Source organism: Mustela lutreola, chromosome 10 (assembly GCF_030435805.1).
Source record: "Mustela lutreola isolate mMusLut2 chromosome 10, mMusLut2.pri, whole genome shotgun sequence".
Lineage (NCBI taxonomy): Eukaryota > Metazoa > Chordata > Mammalia > Carnivora > Mustelidae > Mustela > Mustela lutreola.
The window spans coordinates 92,978,343-93,003,317 of NC_081299.1; the positions used below are offsets into that span (position 1 = coordinate 92,978,343).

The 24,975-nt window shown below is 35.2% G+C and overlaps 1 protein-coding gene across 2 annotated transcripts in view; it reads left to right on the forward strand.

Annotated features, from left to right (window-relative positions):
* STXBP3 (syntaxin binding protein 3) overlaps positions 1–24,975 on the forward strand; it is a 62,616-nt gene that overhangs the window by 26,365 nt on the left and 11,276 nt on the right. For both annotated transcript variants that reach the window (XM_059135668.1, XM_059135667.1), the window contains exons 7-17: positions 2,197–2,351; positions 5,772–5,862; positions 8,486–8,610; positions 11,605–11,700; positions 11,835–11,892; positions 16,922–16,987; positions 17,759–17,839; positions 19,925–20,063; positions 20,353–20,459; positions 21,203–21,295; positions 22,989–23,074. In XM_059135668.1, coding sequence (XP_058991651.1) covers positions 2,197–2,351; positions 5,772–5,862; positions 8,486–8,610; positions 11,605–11,700; positions 11,835–11,892; positions 16,922–16,987; positions 17,759–17,839; positions 19,925–20,063; positions 20,353–20,459; positions 21,203–21,295; positions 22,989–23,074 — 1,097 coding nt within the window. The remainder of the gene's footprint in view (positions 1–2,196; positions 2,352–5,771; positions 5,863–8,485; positions 8,611–11,604; positions 11,701–11,834; positions 11,893–16,921; positions 16,988–17,758; positions 17,840–19,924; positions 20,064–20,352; positions 20,460–21,202; positions 21,296–22,988; positions 23,075–24,975) is intronic.

Sequence of the window (24,975 nt, forward strand, 5' to 3'; positions counted from 1 at the left end):
CAGCCCAGGGCTTGATCTCACAACCCTGAGGTCATGACTTGAGCCAAATCAAGTCGGACTCTTAATTGATTGAGCTACCTAGGTACCCCAGGCCAGTAAGGTTTTTTTTTTTAATTACTATATAATATATTATTTGTTTTGGGAGCACAGGTCTGTCATTCATCAGTCTTACACAATTCACAGTGCTCACCATAGCACATACCCTCCCCAGTGTCCGTCATCCAGCCACCCCACCCCACCTACCCCCCTCCACTCTAGCAACCCTCAGTTTGTTTCCAGAGATTGAGAGTCTGGGTTGTTGGGGGGAGGGGATTAGGGAGAGGGTGGTTGGGTTATGGACACTGGGGAAGGTGTGTGCTATGCAGTGTGTAAACCTGGCGATTCACAGACCTGTACCCCTGGGGCTAATAATACATTATATGTTAATAAAAAATTTAAAATTTATTTTTTAAAAAAAGCCTCTTATGGTTTTTCTCTCTGGTTTCATCTTGTTTCACTTTTTCCTCTCTTCCCCTATGATCCTCTGTCTCGTTTCTCAAACTCCACATATCAGTGAGATCATATATAATTATCTTTCTCTGACTGACTTATTTCACTTAGCTTACTCCCTCCCCTCTAGTTCCATCCACATCATTGCAAATGGCAAGATTTTATTTCTGATGGCTGCATAATGTTCCACTGTATCTATATACGATATCTTCTTTATCCATTCATCTGTCTATGGACATCTGGGCTCTTTCCATAATTTGGCTATTGTGGACATTGCTGCTGTAAACACTGGGTTGCACATGCACCTTCGGATCACTACGTTTGTATCTTTGTGGTAAATACCCAGTAGTGCAATTGCCGGGTCGTAGAATAGCTCTATTTTCAACTTTTTAAGTTGTCCAGAGTGGCTGCACCATCTTGCATTCCCACGAACAGTGTAGAGGGTTCCCCTTTCTCCATATCTTCCCCAACATCTGTTGTTTCCTGACTTGCTAATTTTAGCCATTCTGACTGGTGTAAGGTGGTATCACATTGTGGCTGATTTTTGTTTCCCTGATGCCAAGATGTTGAGCACTTTTTCATGTGTCTGTTGGCCATTTGCATGTCTTCTTTGCAGAAATGTCTGTTCATGTCTTCCCAGGGCAGTATTTTTGAACAGATATTATCTACCATTGTGTTATAGTGTACTCTAAGGAGTGCTTTTTGGAAGTTAATACAACAGCCAAAACTTTGAGCAACACAGACAGAAGTGGATTAGTTATGGCTAACTCTCATTCTGCGTTCAGCCTGTTGCTCTTGGTTATGTGTTAGGTTCAGAGAGATGAATGACTGTACAGTGAAAGGAAACTTTCACAAGGAGGGTTATTCATATTTCAGTAGTTGACCTATAATATTTATTACATACCTATTTTTACACTCACTCAATACGTTATCCTAGGCTAAGAGGAATTGCTACAAAATATGCTAACATATTTTGTTTAAAAAGAAAAAGAAAAATAAGTTTAATAGAGAACTTCCAACCCCCATTAGAGAACTTCTTCTTTTGTACTCTTCGAATAACACAATAATAGTAAATCTCTAATCCAGTTCTTTATACATAAGTAAATGCTTTTGTTAGTTGAATGACTGTGTCTTTGAGGTTTCATTATATCTGTGATTAGACCAATTACTATGTCTGGCACAATACTGTGATTTTGGAAAATATGTTTCTATTTTAAAGACATGAAGAGTATAAGCTAAAGAATTAAAGAAACATCTCAATTATGGAAAGGTTCTAGGTTATTCTCTAATAGATTAAGATTTTTAATGTATGTCAAATATATAGACCAGTTTTGTCTTTGTTGTATTTGTGCCAGGTATTAGATTTTTATTTTAGTTTGACTACCTCACATTCCTTCATCTGTTGCACAGGTAGTGAAAAAACAAACAGTACAATCTATATATGAAACAAGAACTGAAGGAGAGAGGTAGACTAAGGAGAAAATGAGAGAGTGAGAAAAGAAATAAGGATGAAATCAAGAGGACAGAGAGAAAATGAGAGTTGATTAAGGTAAAGACACAGTGGTCTCAGGAATCAGCGTGGTTAGTGCAAGTAATTTCTTTTGATTTCCAAATAATAGCTGCATTTTCCTTGATTGATTTTTTTTTCATTACATCACCAAATTAACAACAGTTTGACCTTTTTTTTTTTTTCTTGGCCTAACTTAGGTTTATACTCTTGATGTACCAGATGCATTCTATTACTGTTACAGTCCAGACCCTAGTAATGCAAATGGAAAAGATGCCGTTATGGAAGCAATGGCTGAGCAGATAGTTACAGTGTGTGCTACCCTGGATGAAAATCCTGGAGTAAGATATAAAAGGTAAAAAACACTATTATGCTTAAAAAACACTTAAAAAACACTTAAAAGGTAAAAAACACTGTTATGCTTCCTTGGTCTCCAGTGTAGAGGTAGGTAATGTCTCTGTGCTTATGTTTATTGGTTTGCAGTTTATTGTCCATGTAGAATTATGCTGTATATATAGAAGATTTAAAGTTTAAGGTTGAGGGGTGCCTGGGTGGCTCAGTTGGTTAAGCATCTGCCTTTGACTCAGGTCATGATCTCCAGGTCCTAGGATCGAGCCCCAGGGCTCTCTGCTCAGCGGGGAGCCTGCTTCTCCTCTCCCTCTATCTAATGCTCTTGCCTACCTGTGCTCGCTTGCTCTTTCAAATAAAGAAAGAAAATCTTTTTTAAAAATTTTAAAAATAAAGTTTAAGATTGAAATTTCAGAGCAACTTATAGCCTCTGTTACTAAATTTCAGTGCTTAAATTTAGTATGGGGCACCTGGGTGGCTCAGTGGATTAAGCTTCTGCCTCCAGCTCAGGTCATGATCTCAGTGTCCTGGGATCGATCCCTGCACTGGGCTCTCTGCTCAGCAGGGAGCCTGCTTCCCCATCTTTCTCTGCCTGCCTCTCTGCCTACTTGTGATTTCTCTTTCTGTCAAATAAATAAATAAACTCTTTTTAAAAATTATTTTGATATGATTTACAAATACTTTTTCATGGGTTTAAGGAACGTTTAGGAAATGTCTCTATTGCCATATAGAGAATACAGTCTTAAAATTAATGTTCTATTAAATTTTCACCGAATTTGAATGGCCATATTATCTGAATAGTGGTTTTAGTGTTGAAGTATGTATGTATTTATTTGTCGGAGAGGGAGAGCACAAGCAAGGGGAGTGGCAAGCAGACGGAGAAGCAAGCTCCCCCCAAGCAAGGAGTCTGAATGTGGGACTCCATCCCAGGACCCTGGGATCATGACCAAGCTGAAGGCAGACACACCAAACCAACTGAATCACCGAAGTGTCCCTCAAAGTATTTATAGTATCTAATTCCAGTGGCCATTTTAAATAGATTACTGTTTTTTCTTTTTAAGAGATGAAGTTTCACTTTAATACTATGTACCTTTATTTATTTGCTTTTTAAAAATAAAATTTAGTGTAAATTGCATAAATTATATGTGTATGGCTTGATAAATCATTCCAAAGTGAACATATCCCACTAACCCCATCAAGGTCAAGAAATAGAACATACATGGCATCTCAGAGGTTCTACTCACGATCCCCCTTGATGACCACCCCCTTCCTCCTCCCCAAAAGTCACTGCTATCCTGACTTCTAACACATATTTTTGGTTTGCATGATGTCGAACTTGGTGAAAATGGAGTCATATGATATTTTTTTTTCTGGCCTCTTCGTTCAACATTATGTTCTGAGAGTCATCTGTTTTGTATGTAACCAGCTTGGATTTTAATCTCTGCTAATTGCTAGCTGTGTAGCCCTTTTGCCCTCAGCTTCCTTATCTATGAACTCTGTAAAGCATTCAGAATAGTGAATGGCACCAATAAAATGATAATAGTAAATATACAATGGTACAACTAATAAGCATTGTCGCTCATTTCTCTTTTAGAATTTTCTTTAATTTAAACATTGGCATTGGTCAGGTTAGTTGGCTGAACTGTTCAGTGTGATACTTTAAGTTACATTACTCTTAAAAAGATCTGTTAATTACTTAGAAAAATATAACAAATCTCCTTAATTCAGATGCTACCTAATAAGCTCTACTCATACATACATCAGATATTAAAAACATTTTTTTTTTAATTTTATTTATTTGACACAGAGAGAGAAATCACAGGTAGGCAGAGAGGCAGGCAGAGAAAGAGAGGGTGAAGCAGGCTCCCTGATGAGCAGAGAGCCCGAGAGTCTCAGGCCTGAGACTATGACCTGAGCCGAAGGCAGAGACTTAACCCACTGAGCCACCCAGGCGCCCTGAAAACATTCTTTTTCTTATAGGTGATAAACTAATTACATTCTGAACTCAGGGAATAGAGCTAAGTGGTTTATCTTCTGCTAGAGTTCAGTTGCTGTTCAAGTTTCTGCTCTTGGTGTTGGCTCTGTTCAGGATGAGTAAATATAACCAATTAATAATTTAAAAGCTCACCAATGGACCTGTCTTGAATTACTACAATAGTTATAGAATAATCCAGTTATATCTTATGGATTGTTAAAGTGTAATTCAAACAGAAAATTACTTCCCCTTGAAAACATTTTAAAGCAAAATGTGTAATAAATTGTTATATGTAGTTGCTGCTTTATTTATTTTTAAGGTAGTAAACCTAAAGAGTCTTTTAACTTTGAATCCCTCACAACCTTCCGTTTTTGAGATTGGTGTGCTAATTGAGGAGCCTTTCCCAGCATTTTTCTTGTAGACTCAAAAGCAACACAAATGTAACTGGTCATGAAGATGTAATTTAGACTGTGATTTTATCATTTTAGTAGAGAGTGATATAAAAATTTTATGCAAAAGATTATATTTGAAATCTGATTAGATGTTAGAGAACACATTAGGAAATCTCACTGCTAGGAGGAAGGATAATAGGTCAACTAATTTGGAGAGTAATATGCTAATATCTAAAAATGTAAAAAATATATACTTTATGACTCAGCAATTATACTTTTAGATGTAGAAAAACGTACGTGGAGACTTATTTACAAAGATAATTGTTTCAGGGTTGTTTGAAATAGTATGAAATTAAGAATGACTTAAATGTCTATCTTTAGAGGCACCTGGGTGGCTCAGTGGGTTAAAGCCTCTGCCTTCGGCTCAGGTCAAGATCCCAGGGTCCTGGGATCGAGCCCTGAATCTGGCTGTCTGCTCAGCAGGGAGCTTGCCCCCGCCCCTGCCTGCTTCTCTGCCTACTTGTGATCTCTGTCAAATAAATAAAATCTTTTTTAAAAATGTCTATCTTTAAGGGAATGAATGCATGAAATCCAGTATAATTATATGATGGAATACAATGAATTAATCTGATGTATGTCAACATAGATAGATCTCAATCATATATAGAACATATACTATTAAACATTTATAAAATAGTAAATATATATAACAGCATTAACAGGAAGAATACACACCAAATTCATGATAGTGGTTGCCATTGGGCGTTGGATAGAGGTAGAGGAGAAACCTAGGAATTGGGAAGGGAATAAAGGGAACTGCAATTTTATTTATATTATTTTTTTTACATTAAGAAAGTCTTAAGTACATATGATAAGGTCTACATTTGTAAAATCCAGACAAATTGGTATAACATTATATTTGATATATTATTATCTGAACTCTGTTTATAAACTCTTTTAAATTAATAAATTGTGTTGTTTAATTTTAGAATTCAGCTTTATGATATTATAACATGTTTTGAAAGAAAGATAATTGTTTGAACATTTTTTCCACTTTCAGTAAACCTCTAGATAACGCCAGTAAGCTTGCCCAGCTTGTTGAAAAAAAACTTGAAAACTACTACAAGATTGATGAAAAGAGCCTAATAAAGGTAGTGTATAAAAGGCAAATAGTGATTATGCACAAAGTCTGTCTTATTTCTTCATAAACAACAACAACAAAAACTAGTGTTCATTTTCCAGTACTGATTTGGGAATCATTAACGTAGATGATAGCTGAAAGCTTAATAGTGTGGTTTTGTGGGGAAGATACAGGTTTTGAAGTGAGCACTGTATCCAAATCCTGGCTTTGCCATTTAATTCATAGATACGTCACTTTGGTTAAATTATGTAACTTCTTATGTAATTTCCTAAGGTTTTTTATCTGTAAAAATAAGAATATCTTTTTTAAAGTAGAGAGAGGGTTAAATGAGTTTTTACTGTTAAAGTTCTCATAATGATGCTTACTACTGAGTAAACAATAAACACAGTTATTATTACTAGGTCTGACTTTGCACAAATTATCTACTTTCAGTTGTATTTTCATCTATAAAATGGATGAAATAAATGTATAGCTTGCTTGGTTGGTGTGAAGATTAGGTGAAATAATGTTTCTGGCACATATAGGAATTTAATAAATGGCAGCAGTTGTTATCTTATGAAGATAATATAATCAGAGACTAAGATTGGGATTTGGAGACTACTGCATTTAGGCTTGGGTTAGAGAATGAAGAATCTGAGGAGACGGAAGGAGGTGGGGCTAGGGGGCTAGGGACCCATATGAAATGAGTGGAAGAAATTGTTGCTAAGTTAGAACTAAGAGGAGATGGGCAAGGGAACCACTGATACAGTGTTATTTAATAAGTGGAATGAAAAGAATAATACATAGCATGTAATGGGAATGTAGGCAGGGGCTTAAACTTTTTCTAACTGGAATCTTGGAATGCACCACATAGGAATAGACTCTTTAGCTTAAAGCACAAGTACAGTATTATAGAAGAGGGACATTATTGCTTAGATAACCAGATTCTTTGGCAGAGGCATAATGAAAAAGGGAAATTCACAGACAACTGCACTGGAATGAGTGGGTGTAAGCTTAGATGTAATGTTAGTTTAGAACTTTAAAAGTTACTAGAGGTCTGGTGAAAGCCATTCTGGTTATAGTTAAGAAGACAGTGGCTCGGTATATAGCATAGTAATGTAATAGTCAGTAAAGTATGTTGAATGAGGGAAGAGATATATGATCAGTATGTTAGTAAATATCCTTTTGTCCTTCATAATTTCAATGTAAAAAAAAAGACAAAAGGCACACACACACAAAAATTGTCCTTTCCATTTTTCCTTCAAACACTTGATACTTTTCCTTCACTTAAAGACATGATGAAGTGTCACCTCCTTTCAGAAGCATTTCCTGAATGCTCCTCAGGTCAAATGATACTTCCTTCCACATATTGTCATAACCCCAAGCCTTGATATAACACTTATATTGCACTGTCTTTTTCCTGTTTGTGTTTTTGAGTACTTACAACTTAGATATATTGAAGGCTTACTAAGTGCTAGTTACTAAATGTATTATGGTGTTATTACATTAAATCTTACAATAATATTACACAGCAGAAGTTCTAGTTTTATTTTGTTTTACAAACGAGAATACTGAGATACTAACAGGTTAAACAGTTTGTCCAAAGTCTTACAGCAAGATAATGGTCAAGACTTGGATCTGTGTGATTCCAGAGTATGTGCTTTTAACCACTGTACCATACTGGCTCAAGGTTTAAATGAGTAAACAGTTAATTAAACATTTTTTTAAAGGTCTATTTCATGTAATTTACCTGTGTCTCATATATGTAAATAAATAGGAAATGTTTGTCTAATGAGTTGTAGTTATTTTTTTTTCTTCTAAGATTTTAATTAAATTCAAGTTAACCTATAGTGTAGTATTAGTCTCAGGAGGAGAACTTAGTGATTTATCACTTGCATGGAGTTATAGTTACTTCTTACTGCTTTAAATAATAACCCAAAGAATTTATTACTTTCTGAAATGAAGTATCAAAGATACTGATAATAACAATACCTTTCCCAGAACTATTATTCACTGTTTAATGATTAGTGATGTTTGTAAATTAATAACAAGACTTTCATTTTGATTTGCCATCTTCGTTGGCATCAGTATAGTCTTTTTAATAGTATAACAGTTAAGAGCACAGGCATGGAGTGAAACTGACCTGGATTGGAATCTCCATTCTGCCACTTACTAGCTGTGTAATTTGGGCAAGTTACTGAATTTTAAGCTTAATACCCTCATCAAATGCAGATAATAATACTGCCTCACAGGGTTGCTATGATAATTTAATTACTTATTTTTTGCTTAGCACATGTGCTTAGATTCTTAGTAGTAACTGCTGTTCATAATTTCTATCAGTTTTAGTTTATGGAGCTGAATTCCTAAGAAAATGAATTTTAGTGCAGGGCAAATGTTACTTTTTTAAAAATGAGTTTTCACAATATTGTTTTATTGTATATAGCCCCTTAATCTAATTATGAAAGCTTTTGTTTTTGTAGTCTTGTTTTTTCCCCTTACTGTGCCACTCCGATTTTTCCATTTTAATAGAACTTCACATTCTTAAGAATGAGACAGAACTTAGGAAAAGTTTGCTTTTGTTTTCTGAGATATTAACAAGGTGTTCACACAAAGAAATTGAAGTTTCTGAAGATAATTTTATCTTGTTATTCCAGGGTAAAACTCATTCCCAGCTCATAATAATTGATCGTGGCTTTGATCCTGTGTCCACTGTCCTGCATGAACTGACCTTTCAGGCAATGGCATATGATCTACTGCCAATTGAGAATGATACATACAAGCAAGTATAACTTGAAGGGCATATAAAGGGCATATACAAACAGGATATATAGGATTTGAGCATTTAATGATTCATTTAGGCACCAGAAATCTAAAGCCCCTGTAACTTTGATATTCAGAAACTTTATCATTCTCTTACCCTGTAATCAGAATGTATTAAAAATATCTGGACCTTGTAAGTTAATGGGTAATTTGACTGCTTTGAAGCTTTTTTGGTGTAGTTGCTTCCTTAACTATGTGTATAACAAAGCTACATTTAAACAAGTAGAATTTGGACTTTTTGCTTATGTTCAGAGTAAATACCAGGCCAACTACTATATATTTATTGAAGTGGAAATCATATTCAAACTTTTTAGGCCATAATTATTCCAGATCACATACAAAAAAGGTTCTGTGTGTATGACTTGTCAATATAATGTATTTAAGAAGATTAGAAGACTAGAAAACTGAATAGGTTTACTATTGAGAATAGGCATAATGTTACTAATTTGGTACCTGTTAACTCTGGTATAAGCATATTTACTTTAAAAGTAATGCCAAATAGAAAGCTAAATGAAAAGTGATATAGCTTTTCTATCAGGGAACTATTTTACTGTATTATTGTGAATCATTATGAGGGTATACAGGTGTACATATATGTTTATATTTACATTTTGATATCATAATCTCTAAGTACAAATTGGCATTTTTCATCTACGATTTACTGTTTAAGCACAGTGGTAAAAAGGAAACTTAGTTTTCTGAAATTTTATGTTCAAATTAACTTAGTGATTTTAATTAAAAAATCTTTTTTCTACTGTATGTATTGTATTTATGTATTTTCTATTGTATGTTTATTTGCATTCTGGTCAAATCCTGGCTTCTGAATTTTTCTCTGTAATTTATATTAATGACTAGTGACATGGAGAAATCAGTATTACAGTTTTTCTAATACAAAAATAGTTTCAAGCAGTTTATTCAGAATTTTCAGAAGAGATACTGTTTACCTGTCTTGTCCTTTAGGTTTCTAAACCTGCATTGCTCAAGAGATTTAGAAAAGTATTGAACTAGAAAAGAAAAAAAAATTAAACTGATGGACACTTAATAAGTCTCTCCCTTACTCTTAAAAAAATTAAACCTTGCTTTCCTTGCCAGCAAACCTAGGGAAATAATTTTTTTTTTCTTTTTAAGTAGAATCCATGCCCATTACAGAGCCATTGCAATGAGGGGCTTAAAGGGAGATTAATATTTTATTTAATTACTTAATTTTGGGAGGGAGGGGCAAAAAGAGGGAGAGAATCTTAAATAGGCTCCACATCCAGCACGGCCCCCAAGATGGGACTTGATCTGACCTGAACCAAAATCAAGAATTTTGGACATTTTAATGGACTGAGCCATCCAGGTGCCCTGAGATAGATAGATAGATATATATATATATATATATATATATATATATATATATATATATATAAAATTTTTTTTTAAAGATTTTATTTATTTATTTGACAAACAGAGATCACAAGTAGGCAGAGAAAACAGGCAGAAAGAGAGGAGGAAGCAGGCTCCCTGCTGAGCAGAGAGCCTGATGCAAAGATGCGGGGCTTGATCCCATGACCCTGGGATCTTGACCTGAGTTGAAGGCAGATACTTTAATGACTAAGCCACCCAGGCACACCCAGAGAGATAAATATTTTGTCCACACTGGGTGTGGAGCCTGCTTAAGGGAAAGGCTTTAAACAAAAACCAGCAATAATCCCTATTATGAATCAGAGAAATCCAGAGATAAGACTAAAATGGAAGATTGAACTCCCTATGGTTTGTGCTCTATTACAGTTGCTAATGGAAATAGTACAATGCAGGAAATTCTAAGTATCCATATTCCATTTTTTATCTTGATGATCTCTTTAAATGTAGTCTTAAAATGGGGTTGTCTTTTTTAAGTATTGTTAGGCTTGCTGCCCTAATCTTTGTTTATAAATCAAAGGTTAAAGATGTTGTGTAAGTACAGTGGCATTTTAAATGGCAAATGGGCTGCTTCTGTCCTTAGTTTGTTCTGTTTAAGCACAATCATTGTACCTTTGGGTATCTGCACTTAAGACTGCATATGTAAATGGTTTTATAGGTGGGGCCTGTAATTTGGGGAGTTACAGAAGTGATTGTATTCATACAGTAGAAATCTACATTTAGAGCTAATCTGATCTAGAGCTGGGAAAGTTTAAAGCTGTCCTTTCTAATCTTGGCTCAGGAGATTGACAGTTCCAAGGGTGATTGAATCTCCCTAGCTCTACAGATGAAAGGAGTCTCTGCATAAAAAGGGAAGAGAGAAATAACATATGGGGAGGCAGGAAGCCCATTTTGAGTAATTTCTTGAACCCCTTGAATTGCTTACTTCAATAGTACTCATTAAAGCAATCACAATTTTTATCACTGCATTAGTTTTCTCTCATTTCCTTTCCCATTCTTCAAAGGAGGTGTGGTTATAAGATTAGAGAAGAATATAGAAACAGATGATACATGTTTATGAATTTACTTACTTGGATACATGTTTATGAAAATGTTAACTTTGCAACACCTTCAGTATTTAATAGCCTACATTTGGAGGTGACATTTCTGTTCTTTTCTTAATGCATATTTGATAGTTGCACTGATGGTTATGAACACATTGAAATAGTATTTGAAGCAATTAGAAGATATTAATACAAATTTAGTCTTGTTCTTAGAGTTGATTGTAGAATGTTGGATATTTGTTTCATAAAACAACATTTTGCTGAGCTAAACTCTAACATTTGAAAGCAAAAATGTCTTGGTAGACATAGCACTTTGATTTCTAATGTAAGAATAGCAAGCAATATGCCTTAGTTTTGAGTAGGTATTCACTGTCATCCTAAAATACTGGATTGAATGTGTCTATTGTTCGATTTCTTGAGCTCTGTCTTAAAATTATTGTTTGTAAAAATGTTTCTTCCACTTTTGGTGGGGGATAATCCAAAAGATTTATATTTCTGTCTACTTGTAGATACAAAACAGATGGGAAAGAAAAGGAGGCAATCCTTGAAGAAGATGATGACCTCTGGGTCAGAATTCGACATCGGCATATTGCAGTTGTGTTAGAGTATGTGAACCCATTTTAATTTTTATTCCATATTTTTTAGGCACTAAGTTCATGAAAGTGTATTTTATAATCTTAGAATTTTTCTGTAAAGAGTAACACCTTAGAAGTCTAAAGAATTTTCTCAAATTTGACAGGGAAATTCCCAAACTAATGAAGGAAATTTCATCAACAAAAAAAGCAACAGAAGGAAAGGTAAGACTTTTATTTAACATTCAAAATAATGATGGTGAATTTTAAAATGTGTTTAAAATTTTTTTTTTTTTAAGATTTTATTTATTTATTTGACAGACAGAGATCACAAGTAGGCAGAGAGGCAGGCAGAGAGAGAGAGGGAAGCAGGCTTCCTGCGGAGCAGGGAGCCCGATGCGGGGCTCGATCCCAGGACCCTGAGATCATGACCCGAGCCGAAGGCAGCAGCCCAAACCACTGAGCCACCCAGGCGCCCCTGTGTTTAAAATTTTTATTTTATCTTTTTAATTTTCCATTTTGGGAAATTTCTAGTATATACAAAAGTAGAGAAAACAAAGTCCCATGTGCCCAATATCAGTCTCAAGCGACATTTTGTCTGTCTTGCTTCATTGAGTTTATTTATTTATTTTTTTTTATTTTAAAGATTTTATTTATTTGGCAGACCAAGATCACAAGTAGGCAGAGAGGCAGGCAGAGAGAGGAGGAAGCAGACCCCCCACTGAGCAGAGAGCCCGATGTGGGACTCAATCCCAGGACCCCAGGATCATGACCTGAGCCAAAAGCAGAGGCTTTAACCCACTGAGCCACTCAGGTGCCCCGAGTTAATTTTTAAAAAGCCATTTAGGCAATTTCATCAGTGCATTTTTGCTAGATTTTTAAATTTTGAGGTGTAATTTACCTGAGTGCATAAATCTTAAGTATATACTAAGTAACTTTTTACATATACATATATATGTATATATCTTAAGTGTATACTTAAATCTTAAATCTTATACTTAAATCTTAAGTGTATACTAAGTAACTTTTTACATATACATACATATATATCTTAAGTGTATACTTAAATCTTATACTTAAATCTTAAATCTTATACTTAAATCTTAAGTGTATACTAAGTAACTTTTTACATATACATACATATATATGTATATATATGTGTGTGTATATATTTATGTATATATGTATGTACTTATGTATATATATGTATATACATACATATATATATTTGGAACTACCACCTTAATCAAGGTAGAGAACATTTCCATCATTCCAAAAGATTATGCAATAATATCATCTATGAATAAAAATATTTAGCCTGATCCTTTCCAATCTTTATATATTTTAAAACAGTTTACTTAGTGGTTAATATCTCCTAGCTCTGTAATGTACAACAGAATTGATTGTAGAGGATATCCTTGTCTGATTATAGAGGATATCTTTGTCTTATTCCCAGCCTTAGAAGAAACATGTTTGATATTTTACCATTGAGTGTTATGTTATTTTAGGTTATTTTAGATATATCCTTTTTTTCCTTTTTTCTTTTCTTTCTTTTTTTTTTAAGAGAGAGAACAGTTGGGTGGGGCAGGCAGAGGGCAAGGGAGAGAGAGAATCCCAAGTAGGCTCCACACCCAGAGTGGAGACCAGTATGGGGCTCCATCACACCACCCTGAGATCATGATACAAGCCAAAATCAAGAGTTGGGCACTCAATTGACTAAGCCACCCAGGCACCCCTTGATAAATCCTTTATCAAGTTTATCCCTTCTGTTCTTAATTGGCAAAACAGGTTGTTGTTGTGGTTTTTCTGATTAGAATGGGGTTGGATTTCGTCGAATGCATCTGTTGAAATTATTTTTTTTCTCCTTTTTTCTGTAAATGTGATAACAAAGCAGTCGTGCATTCCTGGAATAAGTTACACTGGTCTTAATGCATTATCCTTTTCCTTTGTCACTGAATCTGTTTGCTAATATTTTGCTTAGGATATTTGATTCCAGGTTTATGAAAACTATTTCTCTGTAACATTCCTTTTTTTTTTTCTTTTTTAAGATTTTATTTGTTTGTTTGTTTAGAGGCCTGTGCATGCAGGGGAGGGGCAGAAGGAAAGGACGAGAGAATCTCAAGCAGACTCTGTGCTGAGCTCAAGGAGCCCAACTTGGGGCTTGATCTCATGACCTTGAGATAATGAGCTGAGCCAAAATCAAGGGTCAGACGTTCAACCAGCTGAGCCACCCTAGCGCCTCAAAATGTATCATTATTGTAGTCTACCTTAAAGTATACTTTTGCATCTCCTGAATAATTTAAGAACCTTATAACAGTTTAGCTGCATTTACCCCCTTCCTCTTTTGTGCTAATGTTGTTAGATATTTTACTCAGCATCTATTAATAAACTTAAGATGTTATTTTTGGGGACACCTGGATGGCTCAGTTACTGAACTTTTTTTTTTTCAGGCTGCTGGCAATTATGATAAATCCACAATAAAACATTCAGGTTTTGTGTAAACAGATGTTTTCATTCACTTGGGTAAAGAATTAAGAGTGGGACTGCTGAGGGGCACTTCAGTGGCTCAGGCCATTAAGCGTCTGCTTTCAGCTCAGATCATAATCATGGGACCCTGGGATCGAGCCCTACATTGGGCTCCCTGCTTGGCAAGGAGCCTGCTTCTTTCTCTACCTCTTCCCTTTGCTTATGCTCTCTCTCTTGCTCAAATAAATAGATAAAATCTTTGGGGGAAAAAAGTGGGATTGCTGGGTCATATAGTAAATGTATGGTTAACTTTATAAGAAAATTCCATACCGTTGTGGCTATGCCATTTTACGGTCCTGCTGGCAATGTAGGAGAGTCACTGTATTTTTAATTTCTTATATTGCATTTAGTTCTAAGACATTCATTGCATTTTTATTTTATTTATTTATTTTTTTTTTTTAAGATTTTATTTATTTATTTATTTGACAGAGAGAGAGAGAGACCACAAGTAGGCAGAGAGGCAGGCAGAGAGAGAGAGAGGAGGAAGCAGGCTCCCTGCCGAGCAGAGAGCCCGATGCGGGACTCGATCCCAGGACCCTGAGACCATGACCTGAGCCGAAGGCAGCGGCCTAGCCCACTGAGCCACCCAGGCGCCCCATTCATTGCATTTTTAAAATAAATTCTAGTTTTCTGTTGAAATACTGTATCTTTAATCTGTTTAGTCCATCTTTTCCTGTTTTCTTTAACATAAATATGTTATTTTTTAATTTCTTTTCTGTTAACTCCCAACATCTGGATGGTCTTGGGTCAACCTCTTATTTTTTAACTCCAGTATAGTTTGACATACAGTGTTATGTTTCAGGTATACAGTATAGTGATTCAGTAATTCCATACATTACTCAGTGTTCATCATGATAAGTACACTCTTAATCTCTCTTACCTATTTTACCCATCCCCCTACCTACCTCCCCATGGTAAGCATCTGTGTGTTCTCTCTAGTTAAGAGTCTGCTTTTTGGTTCATCTCTTTTATTCTTTGTTCATCTGTTTTATTTCTTAGATTCCATGTGAATTAAATCATGGTATTTTTCTTTTTCTGACTGACTTATCTCACTAGCATAATACATTCCAGCTCCATCCATGTTGTTTCAAATGGCAAGATGGTTTTTTTAATGTCCAAATAATATTCTGTTGTATATGTATACCATATCTTCTTTGTCTTGGGTCTGCATTTATTGACTATTTTATCACTTTGGTATTGATCACTTTTTTTAAGATTTTATTTGTTTGACACAAAAATTTGTTTGAGAGAGACACAGTGAGGGAGGGAATACAAGTAGGGGGAGTGGAATAGGGAGAATCAGGCTTCCCGCTGAGCAAGGAGCCTGATGCAGGGCTTGATCCCAGGACCCTGGGATCATGACCTGAGCTGAAGGCAGATGCTTAATGACTGAGCCACCTAGGTGCCCCTCACTTTTTTCTGTCTTACATGATCAGTAATATTTTAGCATACTTGCAGAGACTCTAAATGATGTCCTCTCTGCAAAGACTATTGATTTCTGTTCTGGCAGCCATTTAATTTGCTCATAAATAACCTTAATTCTGTTGAGACATCATGCCAGGTGCTGTTAGGGTGAGTGTATTTCCTTTTGTACTTAGCTCAAAGACAGTCCTAGTACTGCACATCTGGGATGTTCACTTGGCACTCTTCTTTGAATCAGAGAATACCAGTATTTTCTTGGCATTAAGATCCCTCTGAAATCCCTGTCTAGCATTTAGCGTCCCGGCAGTTGTTCTGTGCTAGGCCTTTAAGAGTTTTGCCCTTTACACACGCAGCTTAGCATTTGGCTAGGGCTCCAAAGGCAATGCCTCTTTGAGTTACATCTTCAAGTTATGTTGTGACTGACTCTTTCCCTCTAGCACCTTGCCTCCCAGACCCTTCCTCACTAGCCGCAAACTCTTATCTCTTTTTCCTCTGTCTAGAGAGACTAGTGCTTTTTACTTGATCTCTCTATCCTTTTACCACTTTTAGAAAGTGTCCCAGGGAAAAGCCAGGATGAGTGCTAGAATCACCTGGGCTTTCTTTTGCTTAAGTATCTTAACTGTGAGCTCTTTTTCTTATCCATTGCCTGAGAGTTGTTGTCTTATTTATTTTGTCCAATTCTATTTTTATTTATGGGGAGAGAATAATTTTGATATCAGCTACTTTATTGTGACTGAAACTGAAAGTCTCTTGAATGTGTTTTTTTTAACTTGCCAGATATTTAGAAAATTAGCAATATAACTGCAAGATTTAAAAATTGTTATACGGAGGGGTTCCTGGGTGACACAGTCAGTTAAGCATGTGATTCTTTGTTTCAGCTCAGGTCGAGATCTCAGGCTTATGAGATTGAGCTCCACTTTGGACTCCACACTCAGCATGGAATCTACTTAAGACCCTCCCTCTCCCTCTGCCCCTCCTCTCTGGGCATGCCCTTGCCTTCTCTCTCTCTCTCTCTAAAATAAATAAATTAATTAAATCTTAAAAAAAAAAGAAAAAGAAAAAGAAACCTTGAGGGTTTTGAAGGGGCGGGGGGTGGGAGGTTGGGGGAACCAGGTGGTGGGTATTAGGGAGGGCATGTATTGCATGGAGCACTGGCTGTGGTGCTAAAACAATGAATACTGTTAGGCTGAAAAGAAATAATTAAAAAAAAAAGAAGAAGAAGAAAAAAAAATAAGAAAATATAAAAATTGTTATAGAATACCTGAATTATAAGTTTGCTTTAAAAATGTTTGACTTCTTTTTCTAGACATCGCTTAGTGCTCTTACCCAACTGATGAAAAAGATGCCTCATTTCCGTAAACAGATTACAAAGGTAAGCAATATTGTGTATGAGATACTTTACCATTTTTAGTTTATTAGTCTGTCCACTTCTATAGTCAGGTTTAGTAGTGGGTGTCATGGAATACTTGGTGTTAGTTATACTCTAAAATTTTACTCTAGGTCTGAGAAATTTTCCAAATATCTAAGCTTCTCAGTAGTGTTCTTTGTATGTAATCTATACTCATCCAAATCCAGCTTCAGATTTTTGTCTTTGTCTTCAATAGCCAGACAGAGAATTTTGTATTTATCAACTTAAGAAAATGCAACATTATATTAACCAGCAGTTGTTGTTCTACTTGGTTCTTTCAGAGTTATGTATTAGTAGGTAGGAGCAGTTAAGCCATGTTGGCAGGTAAACTATTCTTTTTGCTGTATCAGTCTTTCCTGTGAGTCATTATAAGTCATTTTTTATTATACAGCACCCTAATCAAGGACCAACAATGTAATTTCAAAAACATTTTTCTGCTGGGCTTTCAGGACTTAGCTTTTTTTCCCCTCATTTTTCCTTCATTTTCAACACTCTTAAACACATATTCATATTTTTGCTCTCTGTTGATTAGCCCCTGTGGACCATATTAATTCTCACTTAATTCTTACTTTTTCTTCTTTCTTGGGCTATTTTACTTGTTTTTCATGGTACCTCCTTTTTGCCTCAGCCCATAATTTCTTTCAGGCCTATCTCAAAAGTTTAATATCACTTGCACAAAAAGGAATTAAACTACTTTAAGCAATTGAATTCTTTTGTTTTGTTTTGTTTTTTCAGCAAGTTGTCCATCTTAACTTAGCAGAAGATTGCATGAGTAAATTCAAACCTAATATAGAAAAGCTCTGCAAAAGTGAACAGGTATGTACAGAGTAAGAAATAACCTATGTCATCATAAATTTCCGGATTGAACTTTGTAAGGTGTTCTAAATTGCAGAATCTCTCTTAGAAGGGGGATCAATTAGGCAGTATTTAAATACATAATTTCCAGAGCAGCTGAGTGGCTCAGTCAGTTAAGCATCTGACTCCTGATCTTAGTCAGGTCTTGATCTCTACAGGGTTGAGTTCAAGCCCCATGTAAGGCTCCACACTGAGCATGGAGCCTACTTAAGAAATAAAAATAAAGGGGTGCTTGGGTGGCTCAGTCGGTTAAGCATCTGCCTTGGCTCAGGTTAGGTTCCCAGGATCATGGGATCAAGTCCCACGTGTGGCTTCCTGCTCAGCAACGAACCGGCTTTTCTCTTTCCCTCTGCTATTCCCCCTGCTGGTATTCTCTCGCCTCCTCTCTCTCTGTCAAATAAATAAATAAAATCTTTAAAAACAAACAAAAAAATAAATAAAAAGAAATACATCACTCCCCACCAGCATTTTCAGGTAGCTATAAGTAGTATCACAGTAAGTAGTCCCTCCTAATCTGTGATTGTGCATTTCTGGTTAAATGTCATAATTTTAGGGTTTGGAACATTATTTCAGAATACCTCTGATTGTCAGGCCTTTCTGAGTAGGGGCAACATTTAATGCAGCACTTTGCAGTGTACTGCATTGGCGCATTTTACTTGTTTTAGAACTCCCCCCACCATAATGTAAAAAATGTTTAGACCAGTGCTAAGAGAACTAGAATGCAAGCCCTATGTAATTTTATTTATTTATTTATTTATTCTGAGACAGAGAGAGCATGAGCAGGGGAAGGGTAGAGGGGGAGGGAGAGAGAATCTTAAACTATAGGGACTCAATCCCATGACCCTGAGACTAGGACCTGAGCCTAAATCAAGAGTCTGAAGCTTAACCAACTGAGCCACCTAGGCACCCCAAGCCATATGTAATTTTAAATATTGTAGTATAGTTGACTCTTGAACGAAGATCAGAGGTACTGACCCCCCACAGTAAAATATCCATGTATAACTTTTGTCCCCCCAAACCTTGACTCCCCCCACACTAATAATGTTCTGTTGACCAGAAGCCCTCCTGATAAGCAGTTAACAAATATTTTGTATGTTATATGTATTATATACTATATTCTTATAGTAATGTAAGCTAGAGAAAATGAAATGTTTCTTTAAAAATCATAAGGAAGAGAAAATACATTTAAAGTGCTGTGCTTTATCTATTGAAAAACCCGTGTATAAATGGATCTACACACTTCAAATCTTTGCTATTTAAGGGTCAATTATAGTCACATCAAAAGGCAAAAAGAAACAAAGGTAGTTAATTTTAATAATCTATTTGACTTAACCTAATGCTTTTGAAATCTTATTTCAACATGTAATCAATATAAAAATTATTAGCAAAATAATTTACATTCCTTTTTTACACATCAGGTCTTCAAGAAACTTGGCGTTTTCACTTACAAGCACATCTTAATTCAGGCTAGCCATGTTTCAAGTGCTCATTAACCATATGTAGCTCAGGGCTACCATATTAGCATAGGTTTAGATTAATTAGTTTCTCTCTGAATTATTTTTTTACTTTTTATATTTTGTAGAATTTGTAGTTTACCAGTGATGCCTACATTGGAAGTATCATCAATGTTACTTTAAGATGTGGCAAGATTTGGGGCACCTGGGTGGCTCAGTGGGTTAGGCTGCTGCCTTCAGCTCAGGTCATGATCTCGGGGTCCTGGAATCGAGTCCTGCATCGGGCTCTCTGCTCAGCGGGGAGCCTGCTTCCTCCTCTCTCTCTGCCTGCCTCTCTGCCTACTTGTGATCTCTCTCTGTCAAATAAATAAATTAAAAAAAAAAAAAGATGTGGCAAGATTTAAGATATCTTTTTAAAGATTTTATTTTTAAGTAATCTCTACACCCAATGTGGGGCTTGAACTTACAACCCTGAGATCAAGAGATCATGCTGTACTGACTGACTGAGCCAGGAGCCCCTGGATTTAAGATATTTTTAACTGAAAAGTGAATTTGGATTATAGGTCACTGACTATATTTAATTGTCATTAAGGACCTGGCACTTGGAACTGATGCAGAAGGACAGAAGGTGAAAGATTCTATGCGAGTACTTCTTCCAGTTCTTCTCAACAAAAGTCATGATAATTATGATAAAATAAGAGCGATTCTACTTTACATCTTCAGTATTAATGGTAATAGAGACTTTATTTCATCAATATACTAAAATACTCAGCTCTAAAATCCCTTTATAATAAGTAATTTACTATTGATCATAAGAGAGTCTTAGAAAATTCAAAGGTAGTAGCTGACATTGGGTAAGGTAAAATATAAGGAAAAATAGGAAATTGGGAGAAGACCAAAGGGTATATAATTTAATGTTTGCTTTTTCTTTAATAAGCTTTATATTCATGGGTACCACCTGAAACCTAGACATGATTGTGGTAACAGTTATGTGACTGTACACTCGTATTTTTATCTAAGGAACCACGGAAGAAAATTTGGACAGGTTGATCCAGAATGTCAGAATAGAAAATGAGAGTGACATGATCCGTAACTGGAGTTACCTTGGTGTTCCCATCGTCCCCCCAGTAAGAAATCTCACATTCAGTATATATTCATATCGGTACATATGTGGTTGTTTGCATTAAAAATGTTTTCTTATATGGGAATCCACATAGTCTTCTTAATTTCACTCTATAAATTCGGTAAGTAAAAAATTTTAAATTTTGTTTTCTTTTCCATATGTGAGTATTTGGAAAAATACATTTTTCTAGTAAATTTATATCTTATGTCTTCTGTTACAATTTGCTCTTTTGCTTTTTTCTGATTCCCTTTATAGCAAATTTTGAAAGAACTGTGTTTAGAATCTCTTTCCCATCAAGTTTTATAGAACTTTTGAGTAAATATATACTGTTACACATTTTTATCTTTAGAGCACAAAATATGGTGAATTTATGTGATTCCATCTATTCAGATTTTTTGAGCAAGCATTTCCACTCTTAGTTGTTTTTTTTCTTTTTAAGATTTTGTTTATTTATTTGAGATAGAGAGTGGTTGAGAGAGAGAGAGCATGAGCCAGGGGGCGGAGGGAGAGGAAGAAGCAGACTCCCCACTGAACAGGGAGTCCAGCATGGTGCTCAGTCCCAGGACCCTGAGATCATGATCTGAGCCAAAGGTAGACACTTAACTGACTAAGCCATGCAAGTGCCCCTCCACTATTAGTTTTTACTTGTATTTACTTTAATTTAAATACCTTTTTAAGAAAATGTAGTGAGAGAATATTACTAAATAAGATTAAAGGTTTTAAATTTTTTTCCTCTATTTGTCTTAGTCTCAACAAAACAAACCGTTAAGAAAGGATAGGTCTACAGAAGAAACTTTTCAACTCTCTCGATGGACACCTTTTATCAAAGATATTTTGGAGGTACAGTCCATTAAATTTTACTTATACCCTAATTGTGTTCTGTACAGTGTTCTTTACTTTTTGTATGTTTATCAGTCTGAGATATCTGTTAGTCAGGAATTTCTGCAGTACTGGGAGGGTTCACAAAAGAAGGCTGTATCTGGGGTCAAGAGAGGAAAAGAAATTTGAAAATTCTTTCCTTGAAGATCTCAAGTAAACTTACACACTGACTGACTCAAAATAAATAAAAGTAAGCATACATTACTATCTTGTGAAAAAAAACCCGTTTTAAATAACTATATGTAGCAGAAGTGTAAATAATTTATTTGAATGAAAGTACAACAAAATAATATTTGCATATGACCACTGTTAGAAAGTGTTAGACTCCAGTATTCTTGGAAAAAGTGTGTTATTAAACTGTAAATTGTAAACTGTAGTTTGCTATTCTATCCAACAGATGGGTTATGCCTTTAGTACTGTTTGCTTTTAGAAATATTCAATTATGGGAAATTAGAAAATGATTAGTAAAAGTGGTATTATGAGAATAAAATTATGACATTGGTTCTTCAATTATAATAATACAGTTTTATTTATTCCAGTTTTCCTTTGTCTTAAACCTGTTTACTTTGCTTTGGGAACTAAATGTGTGTAATTTAGGACTATGATTTTCCTGTTTTGCTTGGCTAATTTTATGTCATCCACACATTCTTAATAATAGATGAAAAGTTTAAAGAATCTAGATAAGAATCTAGAATCAACATAAGATTTTTTTTCTCTTCCCATAACAAGGATGTAGCTAAGTAGTCTTTCTTGGATAGTACTTTTGAAATAAGAATTGACTTCCTGAACCCTGTACCGAAGATTTGCATGTTAATTTAAAAAAAAGAAAATCCAGTTTTGGCCCAGTGACATTCTCAGCCTTCAGGATTTCTCCTGAAACTTGATTTCTTCTTGCTTCTTACAATTTTAATGAAATATTCATGGACTACTGAGTACCTTGTGCTCATTCCTTATGCCCACTTACTAATAATACCTTTTACACTGCTGTGCTATAAAGCAGTGGTCGCCAAACTGTTTTAATCATGCATACTTAACCATAAAAATTGTGAACATGAGCTTGTACTATCATTATTTGCAAACTATGTATTACTGTACTGGTGAAGCATAATCTTTATATATAGCATGTCTTACACATATACGTATATCATAAAATGTAACTCTAAAGCAGAACATTTTTTTTTAATGGAAAGGAAAACTCTCTCATCCCATTGGATTGTTTTGATTACCCCTAGGTCAGGGATGCACAGCCTATTTTAGAGCCACTGCAAAGAAGGGCCAGGCCTGGACTCTCCAGTAGCCTAAGAGGTATGTCAGGACTAGGATGGTATTTAGAAGCCCCTAGCACTCTAGAGATAAAAGGTTTTGATAAGGTCTCTGCAATCCTTTACACCAGTATGGAGACCCTGCAAATGAGGAAATGTAGACATTCACTTAATACTGGTTTAATAAGTAAGTAAAGGATTGCATTAATTTTTAAAGCAAGTAAAGTTTAATAAGTTTCAGAGAGAGGGCTAACCTTATTTTATTAAATATTTACATATCTTTAGGTTCCTTAATTGTAAACACAAGTTTTGAGTCTTATGCAAAATATACAAAATTTGAAAATCCTAGAATGTACGTTTTTTTAAATGGTGTTAATTCTTTTCTTCTCTAGGATGCCATTGATAATAGATTAGATTCAAAAGAATGGCCATATTGTTCCCAGTGTCCAGCAGTATGGAATGGCTCAGGAGCTGTAAGGTAAACCTATCAATGAAAGCCAGTGAAATTTTCATTATGATATTGCAGACTAACAACTGAAATGGTACCAAAGTAACTCTTACGTTGGCAACTCTTCTGGAAGCATAGTCACTAAAGAAGCAGTTTTTCTTTAACGGTAGCCTATTTTAAATGAGTCCAGGTAAGCAGTATGAAAATGTACTTTATCATTAAAAAAAAAAAATGAGTGCCCTACCTTATGCAGGAGTGTCATCTCCCAGCCCCTCCCTACTTTGCATAATACCAAGGCTTTGTCTCTTTTGTTCATTAAATAGGTAAACACCCAAGTCCCTTGTTTGCTAAGATTAGACTAACACTCCATAAGGCAGGCCAAGACTCAACTCAGTTTACCACTCTAGTTTTAGCTTCCTCTTTATTGCTTACCTTTGGAGATTTCTCTTATTTGTTTACTTTCAGCTGTGCTTTTAAGAAGTTCACTCTTAAAAATGAAACAAGATGGTACCAGAGAGGGAGACAAACCATAAGAGACTCTTAAGCATAGAAAACAAACTGAGGATTGCTGGAGGGGAGAGGGGTGGAGGGATGGGTAACTGGATGATGGACATTGGGGAGGGTGTGTATTGTAATGAGCACTGGGTATTGTATAAGACTGATGAATCACAGACCTGTACCCCTGAAACAAAGAATATATGTTAATTAATTGAATTTAAATTTTAAAAAATTTAAAAAATAAATAAAAAGTTCACTCTTACTTAACCAAAACTTCTATGTGCGTTCTAGAGTAAGATTTTCAGGATCTAGGACTTTAATTGTTATTTTTATATCTATCAAAATGTAAAACACTGGCACAACATATTATACCTGTATATGAAACTAAATAAATATAATCCCATTGTCCTAAAATTGCTGTTCAGAAATTTAATTCAGAAATTTAAAAATTGTTAGTCACATAATTGTTTTGAGCAGTATTATCTCTTTTTTGTTGTTGTTCTTAATCTATATCTCTTTGGAAAAAGAAATTTAAAAATGTATTTATATTAGAGAAAGAGTGTGTGGGTGTGCAAGAGTTGGGGTGGGGACAGAGGGAAAGAATCTTAGGCAGACTTCCCACCGAGCACAGAGCTGACCCAGGGCTTGATCTCACAATCCTGAGATCATGACCTGAGTCAAAATCAAAATTTGGATGCTCAACCAACTGAGCCACCCAGATGCCCTTGAAATAGTTTCTAAACCAAAATTGCACTTTTAATGTCTCTTTGAGTTGCTTTATATGGGAATCATGAGTGTATCTTATTCCTGTTTCATCTTTCAACACCAGTTACTGATTCTCTTTACTTTCTTCCTGTTGTTTACTCCCTCTTCATTCCTCTTCCTCTTCATTCCTCATTCATTTCCATGGCAGATGGAAATTATCTAGACAAGAGCATAATTTAAAGTTTACCATGGGATCCTACATTTCAGGGTCTTAGAGGTCCTCTAGAACATGGTTTCCAAAATGGCTAGCAAGATGATTTTAGGGAGATATTTATTTTTACCTAAAAAGGGGAGATATTAAGTTTTATTAATATATACCAGTATACATACATAATTTATAAACTAATATATATTTTTAATAGAAGTACATAAATTTTTATTTTGAAATACTTTTCACATAAAAGCTCAAAATTTTTACCAGTGGAATATGAGAACAAAAAAAGTGATTCCTGTGATCTCGAGCAGTGCTACCCTGTAGAACTTTTTTGCAGTAATGGAAATGTCATATGAGTAGCCACATGGAGCTGTCAGCTACTTCATATGTGACTAGTGTGACTGTGTTTTTAATTTCACTTAATTTTAATTAATTTAATTTTAGTCTCATGTAGCTAGTGGCTACTGTATTGGACAGTGCTATAGAGCATCTGGGGGAGGAAATGATAGAAATA